Genomic DNA, 21,192 nt, shown 5'->3' with positions numbered 1-21,192 from the left:
CATGTTGAAAGTAAAACAATGGGCTCCACTGTGCCTTTGTAAGCCTTGGGCATGTCTGGAGGAGTTCTCTGTGACTTTGTCCCCCTGGCTTATGCTAGTATTAGTATATGGCCATGCTATGGAACACGTGATCAGAATCCTAAGAACTCCTTGAGCTCTTGGACCCCTTCTTTAGCAATTGCTCCCAACATACCCATATGGTTCAGCTGGGAGAAAGACCTACGTAGATCCAGTTTAGCTAAATAAAATCCCCAAATGTTTGAGTATGTATTGTGGTTATGACTAGGATTTCCATATTTTTACATCTGAAAACCAGGACATGTCAGGAATTTTCCTGATGAATGGCAAGCCTAGTTATGACGTATCTATTTAAGCATATTGTGATTTTGCTGTTGTCAATCACTTTAGTGTCCCTTCTTGGTGCTGAAAGGTAGTATAAAATGCTTTGATAACTACAAATAGATATCTCTGCCTGCCAGAATTATGAATGAACTGAATTGTTGTACAAATTGGTTTTTGGAATTGCTATCCGTACTGTTCATTATTATATGACTGTGATACACCAGTAGCTCCATAGCAGAGAAGGGCATACACTTGTTCTCTGCTACCCCAGAGGGCAGGACTAGATCTAATGGTCTTTACTTAGAGGAATTTAGATTTAGGAGCATATAAACCTACCTTCTACTTTAATGCATCTGGCTCAGTGTTCGTCTCAGTAACTCTCTAGGCTTCTGGACAGGTGGCCTTTCCCAGTCCTACCTGGAGACAATGGGCATTGAACTTGTAGCTTCTGCATGCAGAGCAAATAATCTACCACTGAGCTATGGCCCTTTCAGTCTAACATTCAGTGGAAACCTCTTCACCAGGAATGCCTGGTGTGGTGGGGCAGTGCCACAGAAACACCCTCCAGACACTGACATTGCTGTAGCTTATTTCGTTGGAGCTGGGACTGGGTGGCAGTGAGGACGGGGCTGATGGAGCCATTCCATACTTCTGTTGGTGCATTCATACAGCGCTGACCTCACTGCTGCACAGCCCAGTGTCTGTCCAGGTAAGCTACGGATTGGTGTTGGGAGGGCAGCTCACCAGCATTGCCCCCACTACACCGGCTGCTCCTGCTCTGTTGGGGATGCTTGAGTGTTGGCTTTCCTGCATCAAGCAGGGGGTTGGACTACATGGCCTAAAAGAGAATGGATAATAATTGAAATGGGATAAGTAGCTGGGGCAAGCTTTTCAAGTGTTTATAATCTGCTCAGGTTTCTGGACCGTAAGTGTATGGGGTATTGGGTTGGGAATAGCATCCTTTAATTATTTAGCTAGGAAAAGCTTTCTTTTATTTTTTTTGGTTTCCATATATTCATATCTAGTATCTGTTTGATATTGTTATTTTGAGGACTGATTTATTGTATTTGATTGTAATTTGATTGTATTGATACACTATTTATCACTTTGGGGGCCTTTGGGTTAAGAAGTTGTGTGCGTGCATGCCATAGCTGTCAACTTTAAGATTTGAAAATAAGGGATCAGCAGCCTCGAAAATAAGGGACCAGCAGCCTCACCTGTCCCAGGGACAGTCTCTGGAAATCTAACAATCCAGGATAGCAGCGGGAAGCATCGGGAAATGGTGCTGGAATAAAGGAATTTCCTGCAAAAAAAGGGAAGGTTGACAGCTATGGTGCATGCACAGAGAATTAACACACACACACACAGAGAGAGAGAGAGAGAGAGAGAGAGAGAGAGAGAGAGAGAGAAAATAGAATCATGGAGTATATGCCTTTTGTCTACCCCATGAGCTATTTTGGAAGCACAACTACTCATAGGAAAGGGTATATTAGTGTCCCAATCCAAGGTTGGTGCAAATATGTACCAGAAACAATATTGGAGTTTGTATGCAAGTGAATAAATCCTATTTGTGGTGCTACAACTGAGCATGGTGCATAGGGATGTGATGCTAAGTATGTAGACATAGAAAGGCTTCCTTTTTAACATGGTGCTGCGTAGGCAAGAATGCCTAAAATTGTATTTTAAGCTGGGCCCTCAACTTTTATATGTGCAGTGGTAGCACACTATTAAAGTATCTGGCTGGGCTGCTAATCCCTGGTGTTCTTACAGCACAGACAGAGGCAAGGTGACATGTTTGTATAAGAAGCGAGACACATGCGATGTTATATGGGGCGGTTCTTCTTGCTCGCTTCTCATTACATGTAAATTGGACCTGAGCTTTATTGAAATGAGTGGTTCTTACATCTGTGTAATGGGTCTGATGTGGATATGCCCCAAGTGTTTCTATGATCAGGGGTGCAAGTCTGTAATTCTAAGCACCCTTGTTTTAAAATGAGTTCCATTAAAACCAGATCAGTGGAACTTAATGCAAAATTTAGAACTGGTGTCTAAAATAGCATTTATCAAGAGTGCAACTACAGATTCAATGAAATAAAGGTTTAGGAACTTTTAGACCTGCAGGATTTTACCTAGGTTAATAAAGTTAAAAATAAATAAATAAATAAATAAATAAATAAAGTTAGCACTCTTTTGCAATACAGCTTTTAAAATCAGTTCTCAATGAAGCAATGAAAAGTAAAGTTCCTTCTTTATTATACTTTCTAGCTGCACTGAACATCATCTTTATTTCAAACAAATTATTTTGAGCATGTATTTTTATTTTATCCGAAATCTGAAGTTTTTAACGTTGACATTAATATTCCAGTATTTCCTCCAGAAATGTACAGGACATCCTTATCCATAAAGCAATTTACTTCAGTGCAAGTTAGGCAGCTCTCAAGAGTTGTTTTAATCATGAGTAATGAAGCAGGCAAGTGCATAAATACAATTTAGTGTATAGGACCTCATTGATTTTATTGGCTGTTTCAACATTGAAACCTGTGGTTTCAGAGTTTTTATTCACAGAAGCATAACTCGACCAGGTCTTTCAAAAGGTTGACCCCAAATATGTTCCTAGTGTCAAAATCCCAGATATGCATTTTGCTTGCTTGCTTGCTTGCTTGCTTATTTATTTGTTTATTTTCAATCCCATCATTCCTCCCAAAGGAGTCTTAGTTGGCAAACAATAAAATAGATAGATAGATGATAGATAGATAGATAGATAGATAGATAGATGATGATAGATAGATAGATAGATAGATAGATAGATAGATAGATAGATGACAGATAGATAGATGATAGATAGGTAGGTAGGTAGGTTTGTGTGTGTGACAAACAGAGCGAGCAAGAGAGAGAGAGCATTTAAAAGCAATTGAATATGCTAACAGTTAAATAACAAGAAACAGTATATTTTTCTATCAAATGCCTTGGTGAACAGGATTGTTTTGGATTCCACTTGAATAGTCTAAGCCAGTTAGGGCTAGTGCTAACACCTTGCCTTGGACCTGTTAGCTTACTGGCAGCCAATGGGATGCTTTCAGGAATAGTTACACATGGTCACTAACCTGGCAGCCTCATTCTGCACTATGCAGTTTCCTCTTATTGATAAAGAGGATATTGAAGTCTCCCAAGGCTATTCTCATGAGGTTCTCCTACATATCACCAGAACCGCCTCTGCCTGTTCAGTCCGGGAAGAGGTTGTGCAGTGAGGTGGGTGGTAGACTTGTCTTTGCAATTCAACACTAAGTACAAACACTTACATCCAGCTCCCAGATGGATTGGTTTCTTGGTGAGAATGATGGAATTTATGTGGATGATTGCCAAGCCTCCCCTCTGGTCTGTACTGTTGCTATACTGAGTACCCAGGCAGGCAAAATCAGGAAGGTCACAAAACCCATAGCATGCTCACCTAGGTCTCAGTAATCCACACCAGGCCAGCTACCTCATCCAGGATGAAATAATGAACAAGAGTTGCTTTCTTGTGGGCTGACTAGGCATTAAGTAACAGCACCATCAGGTGGCAGGGTGGTATCTAAACATCATGGCTACTCAAGTCTCTACGTGGGTGGGTGGGTAGGTGTCTGAGCAGGAACAACCAATGTTAAGTGTCTGCCATCTTCTCTTCTATGATGATATCCTCCATTCCATACCTTCCTCTCTGTAAGAACCTGGAAATATCAGAAGTTCTCCCACTTGCCTCCTCTGACCCAGGCATATGTTTTTGTTTTCACCATCTTCCTCGAAGCAACCACTCAGTAGGAGGGGGAGGTTTACTTGGCACCTGTTGACTTTCTAGAGTGTATCACGCTTCTGTTCAAAGTGCCTTTCATTAGCCACGATAATCAAAGCCAGCCATCGCCTTTGGTGTTAGATCAGAGATGGAAGCTTCAGGCAGTTTGGAGTCCCAGGAACACAAAACGTGACCGATACAGCAAGAGAGGAGGAAACAAAAAGCTCTGCTGTTAGATCTCCCAGGCTCTAAGTGTATGTTGCATTGTATAATAGCCATTAAATGCCCATGTGATAGTTCTCAGTTAGGATCAAGAGAATTTTCAGGAAACTTGAATTTAGAGGCTTTCCCTGTCCTCTAACATCAGCAGGTAGCCTCTGCATTGAACCGCTAGGGACGCAACAATCAAACTCTTGATTTCGTAGCAATATAAGACATGAAGATTAACAAAGAGTTGCAAAAATGAGTAATATTTTGAATTTAATTATATTTCAAGTTTAGGTTAGATGCTGCTAAAAATGAATCCAGTTGAATAACGCCACCCAAAATTTCTGTCTGTCTCTCTCTTTCTTTCATCAGCTGACATTTGATAAGTTACTTTATCTTCACAAACCATACAAAACACTGTATTCTAACATTCTTGTTTATGTTTCATAAATATTGACAAATATCTCTTTAAACTTGCAGCAAGTAGTGGCAGCAATAAATGCAGGAGTCAATCCTAAAGGAAACACGTCTAACAGTCATTGGGATTTGGGAAGTTCCTTCTTCTTTGCTGGCACTGTTATTACCACCATAGGTAGGATAAAACTTATTATTCTATTTTGAAGAGTGTATTACCTAAAACAAATTTAGTTTAAAATATATGTTTTCGTTTGGCAGATTTTGTTTGTCTATTTTAATAGTGTTTTTATATTTTAAGTTCAGATATGTTGGCAAAAACAGTTTTCATTAGACATGCATACTTACATCTATAAAATTCAATAAATGATATAAAAACTTTAATAGAAAGTAGGTTTATATGAAAGGTGCAGTTCATTAGTGCACTGTTTACACCAATTATTTGATTATTCATGTTTTAAAACAAGCTTGTGATTTAAGCTGTTGATTTGGGTCCCTAGAAGTGACATAATTTTAGACAAATATTGTCTAGAATTAATATATATGTTCAATGTTTTCAACATTCTAAGTAATCAGCCTGTTTGGGAAATGCATTTTTATTATAAAGCTGTAGCAGGCAAACTCAGATTTAACCATAGTGGGTTGTAGACCATAGTAGGCTTTTAGTAGCGTGCAACAGCTCATGACAAATATTCTTCATAACCTTGTTAATGTTGTGCATCCTTCACTTCAGATGCTCAATGGACAGTAGCACCATGCCAAACTAGACACAATGATGGCAGGTTCATGTGTTTAAATATGCATTTTGCCCCAGTCACAGAGAAGGAGGGATGAGGGATGAGGCAGCTCCATATCTGACAGCAAAATGGACACACAGAGGAGGAGTGTAGACTTCCCCCCTTCCCAGTGAAGGAGGCAGAAGTTTGCAATGTTATGAATGGCACGAAGAAAGGGAACTGGAAAAAAAGATCACTAAAAATATTATTGAACATTAGCTTCTCCAGGGTAACTGATTGGCAGTTGCTTAAGGGCATGCAACCCTTGGTAGATGCAAGGGCGGCCTGGCCCATTTTGCCACTTGGGGCAAAATGTGAAAGTGTTGCCCTATGCATGTGCTGCATGCTATGTGCTACCCACTCCTCTGGTTGCCCCTGCCAAAGCCTCACTTACCCGGTTTCATGTGGCTGCAGCTTCCAGGTTCTGGCAAGGTCTTGCAAGAGCCCTGTGACATTGACCTGCAGGACTCTCACAAGATTTTGCTAGAAACCGGAAGCTGCCACGGCCACTTCTGTTTGCTTCTCTGGTGGTGGTGTGGGTGCCCCTTGGATTCTGGCCTCAGTCTGGGCATATAGTATTGTCTCTATAACAACCTGTTTTAGAGCTGGCTTGCTTAAACTGTCTTCTGAATGCCCTACAGTCACTAATGGCCTGGTGCACATCAGTTGCTTTGAATATGGAACAAACAGCCTTCAGTATTGAATAGGATAATGTGTGTTTAATGGTAACTCCTCCCAAGGCTTTGCAATAAATTCAAATCCCGCACTAGGTGTGACGATTTCCAGCTTTCCTCTGGTCTTTACAATATAAGGTCGTTCAAAGCTACTTCAGGTCCTGAAACTAAAAAGATAGCAAGCAATTATTGGCATTCTGGAAGGTATGCCATGGTTGATGGCAGGTTTGAGCTAGCACTTAACAGACTAAAGTAAATCCTTGTAGATCCACATTTGTGATTAGAGACCTGGTCTATGAGTTCAAACGAAATTTTATTGTAAATAATGTTTCTCTCTCTAGTCTATGTCCCCTGTGGGCACAAGCATTTCTTCTGAGGTCAGAACATTTTCTATCTTCTTATGTAGTTTATTGATTCAGCTGAACAATGGGGAATTGTACTATTAACCCTCTTCCTGCTGGCAGGGTTTTATTGCATTCATATGAAATATGTGCAGAGCTGCAAATTTGAGCTGGGTATCAGTGGTTTGATGTGTGGCCTGACCTGCTTGCAACTGACCACGCTGTTTGAGGCCCTGAAGCTTCTAGGTCTGCATGCGTACAAACCCTAAGAGTTGTAACAGTGTCTGTTGCGTGTAAACAAAAATGTGGCAATCCGGACTTGAAGTGCCAGTAGAAGCAAGAACTGTGGTATCCATGAGAATGGGAATGATGCCAATGGGGTGTTCAAGCATGTGCTAGTAGATCATAACATTCCTCTTATTTTCAAATGTTGGAACAATTATATGTATTAGCTCAGAAGTTTGAGCTGATATGTATTAAATTTGAGCTTGTATGTATTAGCATCAAAAGTTTGATGGAGGTAGAGTTAAGGTTTCTTCGTTGTTGTGAGGTGGGCATGGTGATGTATGTGGATTTTTCTTCCAATTAAACATTTCTAGAGCGCTGGCTGCCTACGTTTCCTGATCTGAAAAAAAAAAACCCATGGGAGGAGTTGCCTTTTACTGCTCCAACCTTGCTGCCTCTCCCTTCTTTCTCTTGGTAAGGATCTGTGATGCACCAGATCAGAGGTCAAGTCAGCAACGGTTCCCCATCATGCCATCTGCTGCTGTTTCTCACCTCTTGGATAATTTTGCATGCAAATTCTCTTTTCATTAATTGATGGAGAATGCTAAGTACACTAGCTATGTTTACATAAACTAGCTTATGTACACTTAGCAAATCTTCTAAATTATGCTGATGCAAGTTCCTTTGGTGCATCCTTCTCATTGGTGCAAGGAACAAAAGCTACCTTTAAAAATGCACAAAATGTTGCAACACTAGCCAGTGTGGTGTAGTGGTTAAGAGCGGTAGTCTCGTAATCTGGGGAACCGGGTTCGTGTCTCCGCTCCTCCACATGCAGCTGCTGGGTGACCTTGGGCCAGTCACGCTTCTTTGAAGTCTCTCAGCCCCACTCACCCCACAGAGTGTTTGTTGTGGGGGAGGAAGGGAAAGGAGAATGTTAGCCGCTTTGAGACTCCTTAAAGGGAGTGAAAGGCGGGATATCAAATCCAAACTCCTCTTCTTCTTCTTCTTCTTCTTCTTCTTCTTCTTCTTCTTCTTCTTCTTCTTCTTCTCCTCTGGAAGCCAGAATTGGCCTGTTAATGAGAGAAAAAGGAAGAGAGGAAGAGAAAAAGGAAGAGAGAGCTTACGTTACAGCTTCTGGTTTTGCATATGTTGAGTACCACTTTATTAGGCAAAGTGCCAAGGGAAAGTCTGAATGAACTGTAGTGTTGTGAAATGTTAGGCAAACATTCTACTTGACCATTTATCTGCCTGATAAAAGAATCCAGGGAAATAGTTTTCAGATCATGAGTAATAAGACCCAATTAACACATTATTGAACTGGGAGGACACCAGCTGGAAAACTGACCTTGTTTACGATTCAACCCCAAGTCACTTTGGCAATGCATTTTGTTTGCTTCAACAATTTATATGCTGCTTAACACTGTAGTGCATAACAAGGTTACACAAGGTACGTTATAGATAAAATCAGTTAAAATATACATCATCCATGCTCAGGACTTAGAAACGTTAGAAGCTTCCAACTAATAATAATAATAATACCTTTATTGTCAATGTACAACCTGAGCATGGAACAGACTGCCTTGGGTGGAGGTGGTTGGACTTTTCCTTTGCTGGAGGTGTTAAACCTCACAACAATAAAGCAAGCTTGACTTCACATCCAGCGAAGATCTAACAACAGAATCCCATGCAATATATACTCAGATGAAAGTCCTGTTGTGTTCAATGGTGCTTACTCCCAAGAAATAAAGTTTGTGTTCAGCTAACTTCCAGGCAAGTGTGCTTAGGATTGTAGCCTTAATCATGATGTGTTGTGCTAGACATATAGACCCTCCATTGGAGTCACTGTGTGCTATGTTACATCTTTTTCTGGTTCAAGTGTTTTGTTTGTTGTTGTTTTTGAATTCTCCCCATCCTTATCTTGACCACTGCACATGTGAGATAAGCAAGTATCCATTCCATCCAAACAAGAATTGTGGGGTTTTGGTGGCTAGGGTGGTTAGGGTTAGAGTTATACTGATTTGGGTAACTTTCTTTCCTTTTCTCTCTTTCCCCCTGCCACTCTTCTTGCAGAAACTGACCAAGTATGGAATGAAGTCTTGTCTTGGCTAGAGTAGGTTTGAGGGGGGATACAACAGAGTGGCAGTATAGACAAAATAGTATCTTCAGTTCTGAAGTGTTTTGAAAGCTAGTACATATTTCTCAAGGGAAACAATTGTTTACCAACAAGTAAAGCAGCTGAGTTTGCTCACCCGGTCAACAGGCTACAACCTTCTGCTATATACAGTGTTTTTTACTTAATTTTTTTTAGGGGTACTCTCATTTTCCTACTCATATTGAAATACTACCCTTCAATAAGGCCAGATTCACAAAATGTTTATGGGTATGCGTACCCCTGCGTCCCCCTAGAAAAAAGCACTAATTGTGTGTGTGTGTGTGTGTGTATAGTCACTTTTCCAAGTTGAGGCAATATAACGTCTCAAACATGTTAAACAGGGCTAGTCACTGACAAAGATGAAATAATATAGATAAGAATGAAACCCCAAAGATTATAATCTCTCTTCTTCTTCTTCTTCTTCTTCTTCTTCTTCTTCTTCTTCTTCTTCTTCTTCTTCAGTATTCTTAGTATATCTATGATGTTTCTCTTTTTATGATTCTCAACTATTCTCCCCTTCCCACATCCTCTTTTCTCCTTGAGTATTGATTCTTTTTGACCTTGCATTCACTGTTTCATGCAGTCAAAGATCACATTCTTCTAACCCCCCCCAAATCTTCCTCAATGACACATTCCAAGCTGTATTTACAGATTCCAGAAAAAGGCACCCCCCATCCCCTCCCAGTAACATATTGGAATGTAAAGGGCTAGCAAGGGTCAAATTAAATATGTCCATTTGGAGAATATATGGGAAGAGGGTCTCCCTGAGGTTGCATGGCATGCACAAGTAGCAAAACAATAAGCCTGTGTTGGGATAATTATCTACATTTTCTGGCAAGTGTCAGTTGATAATAGCCCTAGAAGCTCATTATATCACGAAGCTATTACCTACTACAGCAGAGCTGGAATTTTGTCATGCTTAAATTTTGGTTCTAAATGTGGGCTTTTGACATTTGATATGAAAGCAAACAAAAAAGCATTTTAATTCTGAAATTGAAATTTTGGAGGTCTTTTTTTTAAAAAAACCCGACCATTTATTTATTCAATATGGTTAAAGCAATAACTTCTGGGGCGGGGGCTTTCTTTAAGATAGCTTACAATGATATATAAATTGAGCATATTTATAACAATATGTAAAAAAAAATTGAGAGACAAAATAACCATGAGGTGTTTTGCATGATGCAATAAGCCAAATCTTGACATAGTAGTGAGATTGTGTTGTATGGTGTGGTTTATTTATATACTACTTCTCAGCCTAAGGTCCCCAAAGCCATGAACAATATTAATACAAAATAAATATACAGTAATACTACAATACATAAAATACACCAGTCAAAAGAATGCAAATAGCAACAGAATTTTCAGTGTCCAACCTTGGAGGTGAGCGGGGGAGAATAGAATGTCCCACTAAGTATAGGTCCAAGGAAGGTATTCCTTACCAGAAGCAGCCTCCTTACACTTCCATCTCCAGCAGATGTGGAGAGCCTGTCAAATCCCAGTTGGAACAGATTTCTACAAATGTGGGGGTGGGGGACACCACTGAAAAAGCTTTCTCCTTTGTGCCTGTAAGCATGAATGCTTTTACAGGTGGGTACTCAAGTTCTCAGAAGTTGATTTCTGCATGCAGGAGCTCTGATATGGATGGTGGTCATCTGGTCCCAAACCATTTAGGGCTGTAAGGTTAGCACCAGCACCATAAACTGAGCACAGAAATGCACTGGCAACCACTGTAACTGAAACAACATAGTTATCATATCATACGTTCTTACCGCCAAGCACCTAGCAGTACTCTGTTTGGCTGCATTTTGCATGGATTGAAGTTTCCAAGCCATCATTAAAACTGTATTACACATGGAGTGCATTATGGTAGCCTAGGCTGGTGTTGCTAGTGCATGGGTAACTAAAGCATTGCCACAGGGTCACAGTATACCAGAATACGGTGTTAAAAAGCCCTCCCGGCCACCCCTGTAATCTGAGCTTGTCTTGTTAACACTGAGTTCGGTGGAATTCCCAAGCCCAACATTCTGTTTCTAGGGCGGCCAGTTGTTCAAGGACGTTTGCAAGCAGATGTGATTGTCTTAGCCACCACTAGTATCTGGTGTTCAGAGGCAATATACGTCTGAACATAAAGGTTCCCTTTAGGTCTATGAAGCAGCAGCTGAAGGATTTTCTTGAGCAGGCATCTAAGAGAAGCCCTAAAGAATTCATAAAGCTAAATATGCATTGTTCTTAGTGGTGCCATGACTGGTTCTGTCAAGCAGGCTTGTGGTTTTGTTTGAGTATACCGACAAGTGGTTGTTCACCTAAGATTGGTCTATTTTTGAATTCTGAGATGCAACACATTTTCCAGAAAAGTTCTTACAGTCAGTAACAGCACTTGAACCCTGACTAACTCTTGCATTCTTTCTTTCCTCTTGGACACTTGGGTTCTTGACCAAACTTTAACAAGACCCTTATAATCCAACATGGCATGCTTCAAGTATCGCTGGATGTATCCCAATTCTGCAATGCTGATTTCCCCTGAAATGATTTCTCATACGCATTCTTTTTTTGTTTTCATTTGAAGTCCCAGATCATATTGGTGTGTTATAGTCCAACACTGAAAATAGCAAGGATCAATTCACACAAAAGATCTAGGTTCTTAAGGCAGAAAATCCAATTAAAGCTTCTGCTTCCCACAAAAAATGTATAACATAAAGCAAATTTGGCTACCTCAATCTGCTCCTGTTCACACCTTAAAGCAGAGGTGGGGAGCCTGTGGCTCTCCAGATGTTTCTGGACCACAACTCCAATCATTCCTGACCACTGGTCGTACTGGCTAGGGGTGATGGGAGTTGGAGACCAACAACCTCTGGAAGACCACAGGTTTCCCATAATCATATGTCATAGTTTCACTATCCTTCTGCAACTATGCTGGAACTGTACTGCAATAAGGGATTTAGCAATCCTGTACTTACGGTGTGTGTGTGTGTGTGTGTGTGTGTGTGTGTGTGTATTTATAAATTTTCCAAAAATGGAATACAATTAGTCAAACATTTTCCAATATATAATTCCCAGATAATCGACTTCCCTTCCACCCTTCGATGGTTTCCTCTAATTATCTATTGCAGCTGCATATTATAATTAATCTATACCTTCTTTCCTCCACCTTATTCTCAGAATAACTTTTACTGCTGAGCTTATTCCAAACCTGCAAGCATCTTAACATGTTTATGATAATTTTTAAAATAATCTACAAACATTTTCCAATCCTCCTTGAAGGCTGCCTTGTCTTGTTCTCTAATGTTACTATTTAAACTTGCTAATTCAGCATATTTCATCAATTTCAACTTCCACTCTTCTTTCGTAGGAGCTTCATCCTCCTGCCATTTTGGGGTATATAGTACTCTTGCTGCAGTAGTCACATACAGAAACAAATTCTTTGATTATTTGGTACATCAAGTCCAATTATCCATAGGAGAAAAGCTTCTGGTCTTTTTAGGAGAGTCCTCTGAAATATTTTTTTGCCGTCTCATTATGTATCATCTCCCAAAATCCCTTTGCTACTCTACTGCATATGATAAAATGTACCAGCAAATGTACCTACCCTTATTCAGTTCGTAACTCAGGGATAGGGTTGCACTGGTCAGAAAAGCTGGGGTAATATTCTTTATATTTTTAGTAACTGAATTTTTGAAACTAGGATATTTTCTCTTGAGTTAATGGCTCAGGATTGTTTTCTTCTGAATCATCATTGCATTTGGGAAGAAAGAAATACTTCTCCAAACCCCAGTCAAAGGGCTCTCAAAAACTGTAGTGGCTTTTATAGGAGAGCTGAAGTAAACTATCCTTTATTTGCTTGATTCTTGTCATGTTTTCAGAACTAGAACTGCTGGTACCTTCTGTCCCCTATCCTTTATGAAATCACAAATGTGCCAATTCTAATCCTTGCACAGATGTGCCAGCTATAGCCTTTTGTTGATACCTTACAAGTTTACAAAGCTATTCTTAATTTCTGATTTAAACATTTGCATGTTTGCACACCTGTCTTTATGCCATCTTACTGCATGGTTAATGTAACCATTAACTTGCCCCCCACACTTTTTTAAAAAAATAAAAAATAAATCTGTCCTGCAGGTGATCAAACTTTTCTAAAAATAGCACACTGGGCTAATTAAAATGGAGTTGTCCCTTTTTATCACATGCTGTGGAAGTCATGAACCCTGAGTGGCAAATATATAATTACAAGGTGCAATGTAATAGCTTATAATTCAATTTAGACATCTGTTTAATGAATAGGAAGCAGATAGTGTTGCAGTTTGTCAGTCACATGGATAATTGATCAAAACAAAACATGCCAGACCAAAGGCTCTTTTATTTTTTCATGTGCTAATAGATTGCAGGGGGAAGAGATATAAGTCCTGCATGCACATGTTCCTTAATTGTGTGCCAGTTTATGCGCCAACTGAGAACTGCATCCGCAGTTTAATCTGGGGACCAATTAACACGCTGCCCTTGATATGGATGCTCCATGCCAGCTGAGCATGTCCTCATCAGAAAGTGATATTGGTTCTGCAGGACCTCTGAACACCCCATGATTTAAGGTTGATGTAAAGGTTACTGTTATAGCAGTTCTGCCTAGCAGTTACCAATGAAACCATAGATGGCATCTTGAGCTTATCCACACTTACCTTCCCTCCATTCTTTCCAGGCGGGGTCCACTCTTTAAAGTTTTGTGTCCAAGTTCCCTTTCCTGCCTTTTTTCCTTTGCTCCAGAGCCATCCCCACGAAAACCCGCTTTTTAAAGTTTAATTGGAACAAATGGCAATCTGTGGAGAACCCAAATTGATGTTTGCCCCAATTGAGCACTAAAGAATGGATTTCCACAGAGAAAGCTGTGGGGCAGAAACCTCAGATGCTCAGACATGGAAATTTTAAGTGTGGACCTGTGCCTGGAAAGAGCAAGGCGAAAAGCAAGTGTGAATAAGCCCTCAGTTGCTGCATTGCTACAGAGTTGAGCAGCTTTTGACTGCCATGTGCAAGAAACTGCAGCATCCTGTTTAGTTCAGACATAGCAAACAGTGTTTTTTGTTCTAAAACTAGAATATAAAACCAGGAACAGATCTCCATCCATGAAGATAAAAGCACAAAGGCATATATTGAATCCAGCTCACACAGACCTCCTTTCACTGCAAATTATTCATTTGAGAATTATAATTTTTTTTCAGAGAAGCTTCAGAACTTCCATTGGGGAATGAAAACAAATGCTATAAATGGGCTGCAAAAGGGAAATCTTACTTCATCATTGTTTTGGAGTTCACTGATGGTGTCAACAAACATGTAGCTTGGGGTGATCTCGTAGCTGTTAAATAGCTGGAGTTACAAAAGTATGCTTTAGACTTTGTTCCAGGAAGCTTATCAGAGAAACTATAGTGAAAATATCAATTATGGTGGTCAAATGTCCTTGAAAAAAAAGGTTGTCCTCCTCCACTACCACCACCCATGGAGTATGTAGCCATGGAGGAGTGTTGGGTATTTTACATTGTGCACTCTCAATCTACTTATGGTGTTGGTGAGTACCATTGGGTTTAGCTTGAACAGCCCAGAATCCCCTGCAACATGAGGGGAGTCAATGTAGACCAATCAATATGGAAAGTATTCCTTGGTCTTAATGCTACTTAAAAGTCTGTGTTAGCATATGGATAGCATAATAAAGTGATGTACTGTTACAAAAAGAAGTGGGAAGAAAACTTCCAACCTATGCCAAATTTAACTGACAATCATAAAAAGAGGAAACTGCTTTTATGACAGTAAGGCAGCCGTCTGTCTCCTCATCACAGACAAGTCCAGTTAAACATGAGGCAACTTGGCTGCCAAACACCAGGAAAGCAAATGAGGCAGACGTGCCACATTTACAGTGCCTTCCATTATTATTCTACCCTGACCTCTAAAACCAGTTATGGGAATGCTGCACATATTTGCAATTTGCAGATTGCATTATCAATATTTATCTGTTTATTTAAAACATTTACAGAGTACCTTGCTGCCTGATGAGAGGTCTCCATGGTAACTTACAACAATACAAGAAACTTTTAGTTTTTGAGGGGGTTTTTCAAGGCAACTATTAAGTTGTGGGTGAACATATCAGATGACATAGCAATTCTTCAGACAGCTCTTGTTTATTCACAGGCCAGAACAGAATAGGGCTGAAGGGTCCAGCCAACCTGCTTATATAAAGCTGTTATACATGGCAACAGTAACAACTTTCTGTAACTATCCAATCACTGAACGTCACTTTCAATTCCTTATTTGCATATGCGGACCTGAGTGAAAACATCCCCCTGCTGGCCCAGGGTGAGAACTTCAGTACATAACAGCAACATTGAGCAGTTGAGAGGTCTCTGTTTCCCCTTTGCCAGTGCACTGTTTCTTCTTGGCACCCAGCACAAAACTGGGCCAGGTACCTGGCGGTCCTTTCAGAAAGGTGTAGCAGATTCAGGGGAGGTAGTTGCTTGAGGTGGGCCGGTCTATACACCCCAAATCTGCTCTCATAAATGAATTGTCTTTGAGGGACCCATTGTGGGTATACAACCTTAGGATTTGTTTATCTTTTGGTGGCAGTAGTCAGATTATCTATAGCCCAACAATGGAAAAACTCAAAGGCTCTGTATGCTGGAGTATGGTATTGAAATTTATAGAACATAGTTATAGCTGAAAAACTGACTCACCAAGTAAGACTTCTAAAAGGACCTGGATATCCCAAGTAATTTTATGCAAGAATGGCGTAGCTTTATCATACAGTAGTTACAAAATTGTGGTCATCCCTTATTTGCATATTTGGAAATCAGACTGAGAGGCAATAACTGAGTAACTTGAATGATTTTCCTCCTCTTTATATGGTATATAATTTTTGTCTTACATTTCGTAACCGATATTTCTTAAGGAAAAGAGTTGAAAGGTGTATAGCACTCCCCCTCCCTGCAATTGAGCAGACTTGTCCATTCAAGAGAGCAGCTCTTTTTGGTTCCTTATGGCACCCCTGGCTGAAGCAGGCTAGCCTGCAGTTCTGTTGACATTCAAGTTTGGGTAGAATGCTGCTCAAAAGATTTCCGAAATTACTACTGAATTCAAAAACCCCATAGTAATCCAAAATTACTTTTAGAATGGTCCTTGGTAGCTTTTATTGTGTCAGAAAGCAATTTTGGAAAACATAGCTCAAGACATTATTTTCCACATCTCATGCTCTGATTCATTTATATTAACATATCTCTGAACAACCAATGGAACGTGAAAGTGCCTTATGCTCCTATTGCTGAGGGGGGCAGGGATGAACACAAGATTGCAAAGAGACCTCTGTCTTGCTCATCCAGGTGATGTCAAGAATGTTTCATTCATTCACCAAATCATTAATTTTTCGTTATGTCTTTCAAGGCCTTGACCCTTCAGCCAAGAATGTTGAAATGTGCAAATTTAAGTACGCATCCAAGTGTTTCAAGGGTCACAAAGTTATTGCCTTAATTGAAACCATGTTTAAAAATAGAATGCTTTGCACTTTGCATAAATAAAATATCTATGTGGATCTGGAATACTGAGCTAGCTTGCCACTTTAGGCTGGAGTCCTTCTAAGGAGGGCAGTGGCTCAAAATAGCGGTATTTATTATAGTAGGTCTGGACAGTGCCTGAATATTATGAAAGCTGGATGCTCTTTGTTTCCAGGGCTAGAAGGAAGTGAAACCTCCCCCTTCAGCCACTCCAACGTTGAACGCTTTAGGATAACCCAACTATTTACGCAGCAGCAATGCTCCCTTCCAAGAGAGAGATGTTTGTACACCAATTTCTATAACAGCTGGCATTTTCAGACTGAACGTCTTACCTGAGCATTAAAAACCAGCTTCTCCTGCTTTATAGTACTGTTTCATGTTATATGATTTTTTTTTGCAGTTTATTGTTGTGAATTGCAATGAGAAGGATCTTTGCACATGTATGCTTCTTATTATTACATACATGTTGGACCTGCAACAAAAGGGTGTATGCTCACCTCAGCAGTGCCCCCCCTGCCCTGGTCACTCTGCATTCAGTGGCTATTGCATATGTTTGTTTGCTCTGGGACTTTTCTGGATGGTGAGAGGAAGGAGGAAATCCCACCTTTTAAAAATGTGCTTGGTGGTAGGTTTTTTTTTGGTACTTCTGCAAACCTCAGGGCTTCCCTGAGCAGCAGGGTGATATCTCTCTCTCTCTCTCTCTCTCTCTCTCTCTCTCTCTCTCTCTCTCTCATCTATATCTATCTATCTATCTATCTATCTATCTATCTATCATCTATCTATCTATCATCTATCTATCTATCTTTCTCTCTCTCTCTTATTTCTTACTGGAAAAATCTACCAGCTATATAACATAAGGCACACAATGTACTTACCAGATAATATAATACAGCAAATTCTTCATTCAACCATGCCATCTACTCATGATGATTTACCACTCCTTAATGGTGAACTCAGGTGGGGAATGTGGATGGGATTACAGCCAAAGCATGGCCACCATTTGGGCTTTCAGGTCAAAGGCCCACCTACTCCAGTATTCTGTTCTCACGGCAGCCATGAGAAGCCTTAAAGGTGGGACCTGAGTTCAACAGCATTCTCCCCAGTTATGATCCCAGCAACTGGTATTTGGAATCATGCCTCCTCCAATAGTGGAGGCAGAGCATAGCCGTCACAGCTCATAGGCACTCGATAACCTTATCGTCCATGAATGTGTCCAATCCTCTTTCAGAGCTGTCTGAGCTGGTAGCCATTACAGCTTCTTGTAGGAGCCATCACTGATTCTTGCAATAAACTCAAAGGTTTACTGCAAGTAGTTTTGTCTGTCTTAAATCCTCCCAACATTCAGCTTCATTGGATGCCCATGGGTTTAAGCCTTATGACGGGGTGTGTGGTTAACATTTTCTCTTGTGTTTTACTCATAAGTACTATTTTCTCCTGCATGCAAACACAAGAACTTCTATTTTAGCAGGGAGGGAATATCTTAGTTGACCATTACATGCACTTTTTTCAACTTCACAGGAAACTAACTTTTTAAAAAAGAGTCAGCATATATACCATAATTGTGGGTGCTATTTGATGCTAGTCCTACTTAGAGAAGACCCATTGAGGTTAATGGACATGAATAACTTAGGTTTATTAATTTCAGTGGGTTTACTCTGAGTAGGCCTTAGCTGATTGCAACCCAGGGTTTTAAAACATTCCCTGCTATGATTACTGCATGCATAACAGTTGCCACATCTAATTTAGTTAGAGATAAGTTCCAATGAGTCTAACAACACTTTAAAGTAAATTTGAATAAGATTGCAGGCTAAACATGTTCCTCTGTTGGTGTTTGCATAGTTAGGTTTTTATATCAGCAGAGGTCTTACTGTTTCAGAGTCTCTGAATACCAGGCATGTGTAAGTATACTGGCAAAGTAGTATATTTCTTCAGTATGTTTGACAACTGAGAGTAATAGATAATGGACAGAAGATAAAAGGCCTTTTCAACCTTGGCTCCCTGTTTGTGGAATGCTCTTTCAGCTGAGGTGATTATGGCACCCTTGGTTCAAGTTTCAAATGGGCTCTGAAAAGTCATTTGTTTAGAGCTGCCTTTCCTTAAAGATACTGTTGTTGATTTAAATGGATGCTGAAATGGTTTTAATATATTGTTTTTACTGGTTCGCTGCAATATGATGCTAAGATTGTTATTCATATTGCTTATGCCATTGCTGTTTGAAGATAGTGCTATTTTAATAATGGTTTGCTTGTACTTTAGATATTGGTTGTGTTTTTGTTTTTATGGAAGCCACCTTGTAAGGACCATCTGTACCCACTGTTTTGCTCACAGAAGAGCATTTGAGTCAGTTTCTGGTAAGGACAAATGGTGTTGCTGTACTACAGAGATCAAATTCCCATTCTCTTTACGAGAAGTCCCCTTTTAGCATTGGAAAACGAATATGCCTATCTCTTTGTTTGGAGTAATGTAGTAGTGTCAAGTCATTTAACCTCGTGTGATGGATGCTTAGGATGTGCAGTGAAGGAAGCATGTTCTCCTGAGGCCAGCATTCTTGTCACTTTTATTTTATACAGCTATTTGTGGTTCAACCACATGCTGTTGTGCTAGTGGTAGCTAAGAGATAGAATTGTTTTGGAGAATAGCCTTCCTAACTTGCATCGGGGATGAAATTTACTATCATGATCATTTTCCAACAGCACTTTTTAAAATTTCCATTTCTTAGCCTGTCTAAGGAGTTCACCTACCTCTTTATCAAATAATTTGTCTACATGACTCAACTAGTATTTAATATATTTTGCTGCTGTTCTGGTGCCTGCTGCATTTCCTGTGATTTGTAGTCTTTAATTGTGAGAGCTGCCCTTGTTGTGCTGGTGACTACAATCCATAAACTTTCTATGGCTAAGGGCCAGAAGTATAAAATTATCTCATCAGAATGGCAAGTGCTGCTGTGTGTAGGGATTCCTCATCCATAGATAACACAGCGGTATTGTGAGATCTGGTTAAGCATGGCTGGATATTAAGTGTTAGGGATTGTGAATGGAACAAGCTCCTCCTGGATGTCTCTTGGGGGGAAGGGGCTGGTGGTTTTTGCTGTTTGATTGTTGCTTATTACCCTGCTCTTACCCTAAAGAGCTTAAGAGTAGTTTAAGTACAGTTGCCAGGCAATTTACACATGAAAAAAAAACTTGCTTAGCAGCAACAGAACTGCAACATTTTCTTTCATACCATTTTTCTGGTAGTCTTAAGTAACATGTTAGTCCGCAAGAAAAAAAATGCACTTGAAAAGGCCTTGCTTTTGGATGTCTATTTCAAATACCAAAATGTAAATAAAGGGTTTGCCACAATCTGGCTGGTCTTGTGCTCCAGCAAGAAAATCTTGCAACGCTGCATGAGTTAATTCCCTTATCTGCAGCTGCTCTCAAGTTTACTCAATGCTAGAGCCTGATAAGACATTGGGGTGGATTGTTAGACGTGGGATACCCTGATAAAAGGGTCCAGGAAGGATATGCTTGGTCCACACGGGGATTGATAGGCCATAGTAACCTTCTGAATGTTTTTGTTCTACTTGATGTATGACAAGGGTCAACCCTCTACTCAGGGTTGATCCACCTTACTGATCAACCAGCAGGTGGGTTGCTTGATACCAGATACATACCCAATGCCTTAGCCAAAACTAGCTTACATCAGTAGTCAATAAAGTTGTAGCCAATTTTAATGCAATTCTGACCTTATGTGTCTTATTTATAACCTGGACTTGTCCCGAAATGAGCTAAACGCTTCCTGCACCTGGGCCCTCAAAAACAGGGCATCACCAGCAACATCCTCACCTGTCTTGTGAACCACTTTCCTCTCCAGATATCTCAATAGCTTTTTGTCAGTCCACACTGGACAGGCTGGTTCATTCATTTGATGATTATGTATTTCCATGTCATTAAATATCATGGTGATGTACAGCATCAAAACATAAAATACCATTAAAATACTATAGGTGGCCATTAGAAAAATGTCTGCAAATCAAGTCTTCAAAAAGACAGAAGAATGACAAGGGAAACACAGCTATGGCCAAGGGGGCTGACTCAGAGGTGTAGCCTGGCAGAAGAAGTTAGTTTCTACTGTATGCAGACTTCCAGGCTTCATAAAAAATAAAATTTAATTTACCATTAATGCAACTTGTAGTGAATTCATCTATAAAAAGCAGAATACAAGACAATGATAACTGAATTAGTTTTGTCAATTCCAGTGAAAACATGCAGTGTAGAAGCAGTCCCAGTGCCATTTCTGCCTACCCACCCATTCCACAGTATCTCAGACACTGGTCCTTTTTCTCTATTGGGCCAGTGCACCAGATGGTGGTTACGCTGTAATGGCTCATTTTGCATTCTGCGTTGACTACATTGCCATGCAGAGCAGCTGTTTGGAAAAAAGTTTGTGATAGTGGCTCATCAACCACCTGTGCTATCCTATTTGATTGCCATTTTTTTCTGAAAAAAATAAGTTTCCAGACAAGGAAGCATATGGTTTTGTTGCCCCTGAGTTCAAATCACATGGACAACATACTTTAGTTACAAGTGCATTGTGGGAGAAGTTCAGTGCCTTATACAAATAACATCTACAATGCTACCATCTCTCTTGATATGAGAAGGGCTTCCTAGCAGAATGGATGACCCACAACTGCTTAGCTAAACTCCTCTGCAGTTCTTACACCTCAGCTTTCCAATTCAGGAATGTTGTAAGCAAATGGTAGGTTTCTCTTTCCTCACTTATAACCTGTAGTC

The 21,192-nt window shown here is 40.1% G+C and overlaps 1 protein-coding gene across 4 annotated transcripts in view; it reads left to right on the top strand.

Annotated features, from left to right (window-relative positions):
- The window catches only part of KCNK2 (potassium two pore domain channel subfamily K member 2), a 126,139-nt gene that overhangs the window by 53,365 nt on the left and 51,582 nt on the right, over nucleotides 1-21,192 (top strand). For all 4 annotated transcript variants that reach the window (XM_083733633.1, XM_083733634.1, XM_083733635.1 and 1 more), the window contains exon 3: nucleotides 4,799-4,910. In XM_083733633.1, the coding sequence (XP_083589759.1) occupies nucleotides 4,799-4,910 (112 nt within the window). The remainder of the gene's footprint in view (nucleotides 1-4,798; nucleotides 4,911-21,192) is intronic.

Source organism: Podarcis gaigeae (assembly GCF_964106915.1).
Source record: "Podarcis gaigeae genome assembly, chromosome: 3".
NCBI lineage: Eukaryota > Metazoa > Chordata > Lepidosauria > Squamata > Lacertidae > Podarcis > Podarcis gaigeae.
Note: the sequence above shows the minus strand (reverse complement) of the source record. Positions and strands in the feature narration are given on the sequence as shown.